The sequence below is a fragment of the Uranotaenia lowii genome, chromosome 1 (genome assembly GCF_029784155.1).
Source record: "Uranotaenia lowii strain MFRU-FL chromosome 1, ASM2978415v1, whole genome shotgun sequence".
Lineage (NCBI taxonomy): Eukaryota > Metazoa > Arthropoda > Insecta > Diptera > Culicidae > Uranotaenia > Uranotaenia lowii.
Genome location: NC_073691.1, coordinates 183,831,439 through 183,843,303, shown reverse-complemented (window position 1 = coordinate 183,843,303; position 11,865 = coordinate 183,831,439). Strand labels below are relative to the sequence as shown.

The 11,865-nt window shown below is 37.6% G+C and overlaps 1 protein-coding gene across 2 annotated transcripts; it reads left to right on the top strand.

The window, feature by feature from the left end:
• The first annotated feature begins 497 nt into the window (after window positions 1–497).
• LOC129739348 (uncharacterized) lies at window positions 498–2,842 on the top strand. Of its 2 annotated transcripts, none has more exons than XM_055730756.1 (3): window positions 498–2,251; window positions 2,318–2,434; window positions 2,717–2,842. In XM_055730756.1, exons 1-3 carry the CDS (start codon window positions 935–937, stop codon window positions 2,732–2,734), a joined length of 1,452 nt encoding a protein of 483 aa, XP_055586731.1. In that variant the 5' UTR covers window positions 498–934; the 3' UTR covers window positions 2,735–2,842. The 2 variants fall into 2 exon arrangements, with proteins under 2 accessions (XP_055586731.1, XP_055586730.1); XM_055730755.1 differs by lacking the exon at window positions 2,717–2,842 and adding an exon at window positions 2,545–2,700.
• The last annotated feature ends 9,023 nt before the right edge of the window (window positions 2,843–11,865 follow it).

Genomic DNA, 11,865 nt, shown 5'->3' with positions numbered 1-11,865 from the left:
AGAGTAGGTAGTGCACAAAAGATGCGCCAGTTGGTTGGGCCTTAAATTGTCCGAAACTGATTTCGAGCTCCCCCGGAGGCTAGAATTGAAAGGTCAGGCTGAGCACATTCTGTCCGGACTTTTTCTTCTGTTCCAGGGGGAAAGATTGTTGAGCTCGATTCTTCATTGTGGCTAATACGATTAACTATGATTGTGTTATGAGTTTGGAAACAGCATTAAAATTACAACTTTTAGATAAGAATCGCATATTAAAGTTAAACTTTGTTGGGATCAATTAACATCCTTTAGTCATAGTGAACTTGAATTTGAAAAAAAGAAAAGTAGGCCAAGCTTGAAACTGACCGATTATGTTTATCATCACGTTCTAAACAGAAAGAAACAGATTGGTACAACGATACGCCAAAAATAAGTTTGCCAAAAAAAAAAAATCAAAATAAACTACCCGATAAACGATAGACACAAGCAAAATGAACAGAAAAACAGAAATAAACTGTCTTCAATCGAGTCAAGAATCGTTAGCTGGGGAAAATCTGTTGTTTTCTAGTGCCTATTTTGGTGGAAGAATAAGCGCTTTTTCATTGGTTCTTCAACGCTGACAGTTGATCCCTCGGAGTGTTGTGGATAATATAAATGAGATCAACTCCAAAGACTCCTGAGACTAAGGAGCAGCAGGATTGTTAAGATTTTCGATTGTAGCGTTATATAACTAATGCGCCGATAGTGGAAATTTTGCAAAGGCCTACCCTGATTGAACGCGAGCTAGCAATCAACGCGCACACCATGCTGCGACATGCTCGGTAGCCAAACCTCCTAACGGACATGCGCGGAGCTTCTATTTTTGTTTAGAATTGTTGGGAAAAACTCGAAAGACGCAAAAACTAGTCCAGTGCCGATTGTTGTCAAGTTGATTTTCGCTTTTTTTGATTAAGGAAAAATGCCGCGGAAAGTACCGATTAGAACGCTTTCGGAACTAGCTTTGACAGCAGTTGCGGGATCGATTGTGAACGCCATTGGAAATACGCTACAAAACTCGTTTAGCTTTGAACTGGATCCGGATATAACGATTGTTATGGTGGAAATCAACTCCTATCTGGAGAACATGGGTGCCACCAGCAGTATTTATGAGGATCTTTTGCGAGTTATCCTCAGTTCCGACGCTCTCGAAGGGTCAATTCGGCTATGTTGTATGCAAATGCTGCTGAATGAAGGTGTTCACACTTTGGCAACGGATATGTTCCACTTGAGCTACTACGAAAGGATTCTACAGACGCTAGCTAGGCAAGGTAGGGGTTTGCGACAGCTGAACATGAAAGGAGTTTGGATCAAAGACGATATGATGTGTTTTATGTTTGAGGTTGTCAAGCACCTGTCGCATTTGACGAAACTGACGGTTCCGCACATCGCAAACGACGATCTGCTGAAGCACATAGCCGATTATTCCAAGTACATGCGGCAGCTCGATATCAGCGGAGACACCGATATCACCGAAATAGGGCTCGAATACCTTTGCTACGGAGAATGTAGGAACAATTTGACCGTTATCGATATTGGATCTCTCGGAGAGGAAAATATTTGTCACACCGATATCGCCCTGCTATTGATGAATCTTCCGAACTTGGTGAGTCTAGCGAGTTACTCATTTGTAGGGCGAAGCCTCTGTCACATACTCGAGGATAAGGATCCAGCCTTCAAATGTAAGCTTGTCTACCTCCACGATACGGCCACCAAAGGTAAAACACTAGACGCCATCATCAGCACCTGTCCAAAACTGGTAGACATCTACCTCGACTATCCAGAGGCAGGCATATTGCAGAAACTTAAGGCTGTAAGCTTAAAACGGTTGAAGCTTTACAAATTCAGTTGTGTCGAGCTACTTTCTCTGCTTGAGCCGAAAGGAGACATCCTACGACATTTGACCCTAATAAAAGGTCGCGGAACCTTGGAAGTTCACAACCTTATTCGTTGTAGCCCAAATCTTGTCGATCTAGACTTCTATCTAATGGACTCACTCACTTTCTCCGGCGATCGAGGCTTCCACGATCTGCAAGGTCTGGAGATCCTCAGCTCACCGATTTCACAAACCGGACTACTGGATCTCCTGTCACACAACACTTCGCTTAAACGAATCGCAATCGACAGCGTCCCCTTCACCGACGAAGAATTCTGCAATCTGCTTGTCGAAAAGGATTTCTACCAATTGGAAGATATCTGGTTTACTACAGCTCCTCACATGACCATGGCTAGTATCGAGGTAAGTTTTCCCTTGGACTTCTATTCCTTCCGAAAACCCCTATTCACAATTTTTGTTTTCCTGCAGATGCTCATGGATCGATGCCCGGAGCTGCAGAGCCTTGGCCAGCTCAGCGGTTGGTCGATGAATCCGGATGACGTAACGCTGCTGCGCGGGATCCTCAAGAGCTGCAACGCCTCACTGGTACTGTCGCCTTCGACTATTTTCCCCTAATACATACGCTTAACATCTCTTCCCCGCATAAGGTGTTCCGTTCACATCATCGATCACTCGAAATCCCCTTTATTCCGCAGATGCTGCCCCTCGCTCGCTTCTCCATCATCAATCGATCGCGCCATTGAGGAATCTTCACCTGCCCTGTGCCTTTGTAAAGCTAATCAATAATAGATTTATTTTCCTTTTATTTCCTTCCGGCACTCGATCCCACTCGCTATCTTTCTCACTCTCTCGCGCTCGCTGTGACAGATGGTGCAATCGCTTTGATGGCAGATCAGCGCCAACGCAATGCAATATGTATGTGTAAATGTGATGTTACTATTGTTATTATAATGTTACCAGTTTCTAATAAATAAAAAAATATTTTTATTGAGATTCAAATTTTTTATTCCATAATGGAAAATTATGAGAAAGCAAAAATCTGGAATATCGTTCAAGTAAAAGAGTTTATTATGAAAAATCAAAATTTATACATATTTAAATGAAAACCCCACCAAATTCAATAAGTGGAAGGCGGGGAAGGGGGGGGGGGGATATTTGAGACCCCTCACTCACTTCAAGGGGAAGGGGGCTCTTATTCAACTGTGTTTGATAACTCGAAACGTAATGAAAGAAGATTACTATTGAAACACATGGATAATAATTTGAGGTCATGTTCTAGATTATCGATAATTGTGATTGGGGATTTCCCTGTATAGAAAAAGCTATATTATCAGCGAATAACGGAGTTGCTGTCCCTATCAGTGGAAGATTACATATATCATTGATTTCTAGAAGGAAAAGAGTCGGCCCTATATTGCTGCCTTGAGGCACGCCAACGCAGATGTTTTAAGATCAGAAAGTGAATCATCTACAACGACAAATATGTGCTCGTGACTCTCGTTTTTAAGCTTTTTTTGCCTTGAGAACATAGGAGATGAAAGCTTTGATCTGAGGAAATAAGCATAAATCTGTCAAAAAAGGGGAAATCTGCGAGATGTGCTCCACACGGTTTTCATAACATTGCCGGGATGTGGCCAGACCCGGGTCTTAAACCTTATTATAAAGAATATCGTTCTGATCAGGAGAGTTCGATTCTGGCATTCGTCGAGTGCAGACGTGTTTTGGCTTGGCGATGTAGTTTTGTATATAGTGGTGTTATGATTTGTTTCGGTCGGAGTTAGTGTTTTTATAAAATTTTACTTTGGAAGTCCGGACTTCCGACTTCCGAAAGACTTCCGAAGAAAAGTGAAGTACTAGAGTGTCGGAAGTCTGTGTTTAATGCCAGTTCACCAGCGACGTTTCTAAAAATTTTATTAAAATTCACAATTGCATTTTGATGGACAGAGTCGGGTTTGTTTTGTCGATATCAGTCGATTTCATGCAGTCTTTCCGAAATTGTGGCTGGTAGAGTTGCGGTTTTGTACAGTTCCTTTGCTGGTTTGCGATAATGTGCTTTTTGTTCACTACAAGACGGCGCGTGTAATTCGGTGTTTTCACTTGCGCGCGTGGTCTACTAAGATTTGCCACTTGCGATGTTTTTGTTTCTGTACACGGGGTTTTCAGTGTCTGCTAATCGCCGCTTGGTGTTCAAGCTGCTAGTGCGTCGTTATTGTCCTAGTGAAAACCAGGAAAAATTTAAACTTGACCCAAGCAGCAAACCTCCCAGCTAAGTGAAAATTATACTTTCTTGTAGACTAAAGATCGAACACGAAATTATTGCGACACATTCAACAGGGCATAACTTTTTTAACATTGCGTAAAAATCAACCAAATTTAGCACACTTTCTCATTGATGTGTATTGTTTACATGCTGTTAAATTCGAAGTCGTGTTTTTCGATTCAACGAAAATGTAGGTGAACCAACGCGTGTCGAGAGAACAAATTCTTTTCAAACACCTGGAATTTCCTGACCAGTCGCACCGGCTGTTGGGAAAAATATAGAACATTCACCATTCAACCGTCTCCAAAGTGTTAAAGTGGTTGATGTTGGACCATGGCAAAGAAGCTTTAAGAAAACCGGTACCGGAGAACGAAAAGACGGAGGGAAAGGTGAAGCGGATGATTAAAGAACATCCCAACGTCTCAAGCCGCGATTTGGCTAAAAAGATCGGCATGTCACAGAGCTACGTCCAGAATGCAAAGAAGAGAGCTGAACTACATACATGACATACATACAAGGTACAGAACTTCCCAAACGCAATGAGCGACGACAATCAACGGCTAAAACTCGGGCACGGAAGCTCTACGGGAAGATGTTGACAAAATATGGCTGTTGTGTGATGGACGACGAAAGGTAAATAAAAGCCAGCAAATGAGCAAATTTCGGGGTTGGAGTTTTTCACCGGCAAGAGCAAATTTGGTGTGGACGACAAATTTAAGTGGAAAAAAGTCGAAGTTCGCCTGCAAATATCTCGTTTGGCAGGCCATCTGCTCTTGCGGACTAAGGAGTGAGCCTTTCGTGACGAAGAACACAATCAATGGCGAGGTATACAAATCGAGAGTACCTCTAGAAGCGTCTTTTGCCGTTCTTGCAGCATTTGATTTTGTTTTTTTAATTAGATATATGTATAAAACTACCCTAAAATCTTGGTGTGATTCTTAACTTTATAAGAAATAATAATATAATTTTGTGTTCGTTATTTCAATAAACTACAATTAATTTCACTTGCGCATCAAGCTCTCAATTTTGAAAATTAAGTTTTTGATTGAATTTCAAATCTTAATCATTTAAATATATTTTTTCATCTATCCATGCATCTTCAATTTTTCGCATCTATTTTATTTTTTTTTGGAAATTAAGATCCAGGCATAGAGAATCTTGTTTCTAAATCTGATCTCTGCAATGAAAGTTTTATCTATTCGCTTTTCACTTCCATCTGTACCGTTGAGCCAACACGTACGCCGGAGCATCGTATCGTTGCTGTGTACCTGCAGGAACATTTTACATTATTTATTTTTTCCTTACCTGTATTTCAATCAGCACTTTTGAGTGCTAAAATTATTTTCATTTTCTTTTATTCATATTTTCTCTTTTCTTTCCAGCATGGGGAAGTCTTCGGCCGGCTCAAGGGCCGGAAGAAAACGGATTGCTGAACCTAATCCAGGGCCATCTGCCAAAAAAGTTGAAATTTCCAATTCATTCGATGTCCTTCATAACATTGGTGATGAGGAAATATTCATATTTAATTCTGATAAGAGTACTAAGAAACCTTCTTCTTCTTCTTATACTCTTAAAAACGAAAAGATTCCACCAATAACGGTCACGATTCCTGACTTCAATGCCTTTCGAAAAGAAATCGTCACTTCCGTCAAGGATATGAAGATTTCTTTTCAGATCGGTCGAAGGGGAACTGCTCGTATATTGGCGGAATCTTTTAATGATTTTCAAAAAATTTTAAATTATTTGAATAATAAAAAACACCAATTTTTTACGTACGACACTAGAGGTGATCGTCCTTTTAAAGTTGTACTTCGTGGTCTCACCGGCGATCAGACACCGGATGAGATCACAAATGAATTAAATTCTTTGTTAGGTTTTTCTCCAATTCAAGTAATTCAAATGAGGAAAAGAACCAACACGAATAATACCAGTAGTGTTGGTTTTGCTCCTGAACTTTATTTGATCCATTTTAAAAAGGATCAGGTCAATAATTTGAAAATTTTGGAAAAGGCTCGTCTTATGTTTCATTGTCGAGTAAAATTTGAACCCTTTCGTAAATCCCATACCAATTTTTTACAAAATATTACGCAATGTCGTCGTTGTCAAGCTTTTTGTCATGGCACTAAAAATTGTAGAATGAATGCCAGATGCATGTTTTGCGGCTCATTCGATCATGAAAAATCTAAATGCCTTTTTGGTGGTGATAAGCCAAAAACAGAATTTTTTAAGTGTGCGAATTGCGCAGGTAATCATTCCTCGAATTCTCTAGATTGTCCCGTTAGGGCAAAAATTGTTGCTTCTAGGAAAAACCCCAAAGTTTCCAGAAAAGTTTCTTCTCCTCCTTCCTCTTTTTCGTCTACACACATCAGACCGGCAAATAACCTGCCTGTTCGCAGTCAGCCTCGGCCTACATTGGAATCACGGCTGGGTAATACCCGAAGTGATTTTAATGTTACCTGGGCTGATTCTGCGCCACAGACTCGTTGTTTATCGTTCTCAGAGGTGGTTGAAAATGGGTTGCCCTCTTCAGGTTTAACTAATAAAAATGGGAAAAAAACCAAGTTTCAACGTTCATGCGAAGGCTTGGGAAAATCCCCGAAATTCAAATACTTTTTCTTCTCCTTCCTCTTCTGATTCTAACAATTTTGTTGATTTGGGTGAGATTACTGAGGAAAAATTAAAATTTTTGCATCAAAATTTAATGGAAATGATGCAACTTATGTTGAAAGCAAATTCAATGTTTGAAGCTTTCCAAACTTCTTTTAATTATGCTAACAAAATTATTATGACTTTACGATTCCCTCATGGATCCAAATAGATGTTTAAATATTATGAATTGGAACGCTAGATCTTTGCTGGCTAACCAAGACGAGTTCTTTTTATTTTTGAAAACTCAAAACATACATATTGCTGCCATCACTGAACTTTTTTAAAGCCAGACAATAACTTGAAAAGCAATGCTTTCTTTAAAATTTTACGAAATGATCGACTTGATCGACAAGGTGGGGGTGTAGCTATTGTCATCAATAGTCGTCTCAAATTTAGACTTCTTCCTTCTTTCAATACAAAAGTCTTAGAAACAATTGGAATTGAATTAGAAACTTCTATGGGGAAAATTATAATTGTTGCCGCATATTTGCCTTTTCAATGTAGCGGTGAACAGAAAAATTTTTTGAAGGGAGATTTACAAAAACTCACCAGAAATAAATCTAAATTTTTTATTATTGGTGACTTTAATGCAAAACACCGATCTTGGAATAATATTTCATCAAATTCAAATGGGAATATTCTGTTTAATGACTGCTCTGCAGGTTATTATACTGTTGAATATCCTAATGGGCATACTTGTTTTTCTTCAATTAGAAATCCCTCCACAATTGATTTGGTTCTAACGGATTTAGGCGAGCATTGTAGTCAATTAGTTACTCATGCGGACCTCGATTCAGACCACCTTCCAGTAACTTTTTCTTTATCCCAAAGTCCCATTGAAAACCCTTTAAAATCAACTTTTAATTTTCAAAAGGCTAACTGGGAGCGATATATGAATTTTATTGAACGTAATTTAGATGTAAACGTTCCATTGAATTCAATAGAAGATATTGATTTGGCTGTAGAAAATTTGACAACTTCAATAGTCAATGCTAGAGCCGCTTCAATACCTAAAGTTAAACATAAATTTAATCAACCTTTAATTGATGATGATCTTCAGTTTTTGATACGACTGAAAAACATTCGTCGACGCCAATATCAACGTACTAGGGATCCTTATTTGAAATTAATTTATTGCGACCTTCAAAAAGAGATCAAACGTCGTTTAAATTTCATTCGTAATGAAAATTTTGCTAAAGCAGTAGAGGACATAAAACCCTACTCAAAGCCGTTTTGGAAATTAACTAAAATTCTAAAAAAGCCCCAGAAGCCAATTCCTACTTTGAAAGATGGGGATAAACTTCTTTTAACTAATTCAGAAAAAGCTCAAAAATTAGCCCAACAATTTGAGTCTGCTCATGATTTTAATTTAAACGTTGTAAGTCCAATTGATGCTCAAATTTCCCTTGAATTTGATGATATTCTTTCTAAGCAAATTGTGTTTGAAAGTTCTTGTGAGACAAATATTGATGAACTTAAATTGATTTTCAAAAAATTTAAAAATATGAAAGCCCCGGGGGAAGATGGGATTTTCTATATTCTTATTAAAAAGTTGCCTGAAAGCACTTTAAATTTTTTAGTTAAAATCTTCAATAAATGTTTTCACTTGGCTTATTTTCCCAATAAATGGAAAAATGCCAAAGTAACTCCAATTTTGAAACCTGGAAAAAGTGCTTCAGAGCCTTCAAGTTATCGACCAATTAGTTTGCTTCCTTCTTTAAGTAAACTATTTGAGAGAGTTATTTTGAATAGAATGATGATTCACATTAATCAGAATTCTATTTTCCCTGATGAACAATTTGGTTTTCGTCATGGACATTCTACTACACATCAACTTTTGAGTGTAACTAATATGATTAACGCTAGCAAATCTGAGGGTTATTCAACTGGTGTTGCTCTTCTTGATATTGAAAAAGCTTTTGACAGTGTTTGGCACAAAGGTTTAGTAGCTAAATTAGCTCGATTTGATTTTCCTGTATATCTCACCAAAATTATTCAAAATTATTTGACTAGCCGAACTTTGCAAGTAAGCTATCAAAATTCATGCTCTGAAAGGACACCCATTAGAGCTGGTGTCCCTCAGGGTAGTATACTTGGGCCTATTTTATACAATATTTTTACTTCTGATCTTCCTGATGTCCCAGAAGGAAAAGGTAGAAGATTATTTGCTGACGATACTTTGCTTTCAGCCAAAGGTCGAAATTTACGGGTGGTACGCAGTAGATTGCAACAAAATTTAAATTCCTTTTTGAATTACTTGAAAATGTGGAAAATTTCTCCTAACGCTTCCAAAACTCAACTTATTTTATTTCCCCATAAGCCAAGAGCAAATTTTTTAAAACCTAATGAAAATCATTCCTTAACATTTAATGGGGTTTCTCTAGAATGGTCTGATCACGTGAAGTACTTGGGACTCACACTTGATCGGAATCTTTCTTTTAAGAATCACATTGAAGATATTCAATCTAAATGTAATAAATACACTAAATCTCTTTATTCTCTCATCAACAGGAAATCCCGGTTGTGTCTGCGAAATAAGATGCTCATCTACAAACAAGTTTTCCGACCAGCGATCATGTATGCAGTTCCGATTTGGTCTAGCTGCTGCGCGACGAGGAAGAAAGCCATCCAGAGGATTCAGAACAAAGTTCTGAAAATGATTTTGCGGCTTCCACCTTGGCACAGCACCGAAGATCTTCATCGGATTGCGGGCATTGAATCGATCGGAGAGATGGCCAACAAAATTATCTCCAACTTCAGAGGCAAATCGATGCAGTCTTCCATCGCAGAGATTCGTTCTCTTTATGTTTAGTTTAATTTTAGGATAGTGTTTAGTTTTAAGTATAAAATATTTTTGCTATTACAGGATGTTCTCCTACATTAAAAACTTGATTGCGCTCAGCAAATTTAAATCTTATAAATAAATTTTTATAATCTAGTTAACTATAGGGCTATGAACAGTTCATTATTGAGCTGAACACCTAGTTTAATGCAATAATGTAATATAAGTGTAATGATGATTTGATACAAATAAAGACATATTAAAAAAAAAAAAATCTTTTCGCTTTAACATCAAAAAAGGAATTACATTTGGTTAAAAAAAATGTCCACACATTTCAAAAACCCGTTTATCAGCTCATTGATAGCTAATATGAATCGCAACTGGATTTTTGTTTCTCAGGTGATAAAAATGTGAATAAAACAATTATATACTATCCATCTGTTTCCATAGAAATAAATGATCACACATTTACCAAAATGGATCCTGATCTGTAACCTCTACCTTACTAAAACAACCCTTTCCTTAATTATGAATTCACAGACGTTTAAAAGGTTTTATTTATTGGATTTGATACGATAACTGCAGGATTTAGAATACAAATTAGCTAGTTCACTTGAAAATAATCACCATGAAAAAAAGAAGTGTTACACAGTATTTGAAAGAAAAAACCAAGTTAGCTGTTGAATTTTGTGTTTGTTAAATTTGAGTTTTAATGGTCTGAAATTTTTGTTTTAATAACTTTTTTTTACTGATGAGATGTTCGAGATAATTGTGGTAAAATTGAGGCACATAAAACAAGATTTTATGAGTTTAAATTAATTAGGCCGGAACCAATTTAAAATCCTTCTTTTGTCACTCGGAGTTAGAACATCGCGAGGGGGGGGGGGGGCAAAAAAATAATGCGAAAAACAAATAAATTGCACGGAAGCTTGTATGCAACAGAATTGCATACTATATCGTTACACTAAACTTATAAATAAATCAAGCAATTTTTTATCGAATAATTCAATCAAATCAAGACAACAAAAGGTGAAATAACTTCCATCTTCTTAAATTTGTTTTTTGGTTTTTCAATTTTTCAGATATTGGAATTTTTTATCGAAATTTACATAAATTACTTAAAACTTTATTTATTTCCCCCTTCGGGTTTTTTTTAATTGAAATTTGGCCTTGAAATAAAAATAAAAACATTTGGAATAATCATCCATGAAATTCACTTCTATACTTAAGTAGCAGCTTTTATTTGTGAGAGGTTCATTAAAATTCAAAATGTTGTAGAAATATATAATATTTAAATTTTTAAATAATTTTTTGAAATGTGTAGTAAAGCATACAGGGTCAGCTAGTACTGAATAAATTTAAAAGTCTTAATTTGATGTGCACTTTTGCTGCAAGAACGCAATCAACATTTGCTTTGATTCTTAAAATCCCCATTGTAAATGAAATTTATATTCCAGAATGATATATTTATTTAGCCTTACTGTAATGTTGCTACATGACTTCAAGAGAATGGGCTTCCTGATACCGAACCATTGCGTCATTCGCAGCTTTCCACAGCCCCAATCCTCGAAGCCATTAGCTCATTCCGCCAACAACGGCACAAAGTCTATTGACTTTTCTGACGCTGCTAAAACTACTCTGAGCGGGCACTTTCCTCATCGTAAGAACGTGATTGAAACAATAAATATCAATTATCATTGGCTGCTGCTGAAGTTGGTAGGAAGGTAGGTAGGTAGGAAAATGGTGATGATGATGCTGATGTTATGGGGTCAACTCTCGTCGTAATAAACACCCGAGATGTTGGCCAGGACAGAGAAAGAGAAGTCATTAACCAGGGGTCCTCCGAAGTCTCTTGCTAGATGGATGGAGTGCGCGTCGCTTTCAGGCAGCAGTGTTTGCTGGATGGAAGCCCGGAATGAACTTGAGCTAAATTGCGGCGACGACTGCTGGCTGAATCATCGGTATCGTGTTCTGCTCTGTATATTTCGCTTCCATAGTTCCATAGCTGGGCAAAATTAGCGGCCCCTGTCGGAAGATAATTGACATGAATCACTGGTGGCAGGAGACTGATTGGATTAGTGCTTGGCCGAGAGCTGCCCTAATACATATGCCGGAGAGATCCTTGAAGGGTGTTGAGATTGGCCGGTGCTCAACAAATCGTAGCACCTTATTTGATTAAGGCTTAATGAATGAGCTAATCTTCTCAGGGTCTAGTTTTTGTTTGTGATTAATCCAGACGGTGAAATATCTACAGCCATTTGTATGATAGGAGATGAGAATCATTAAAAATCTCAATCTTGTTGTAACTTGTCTGCCAAAAAATGA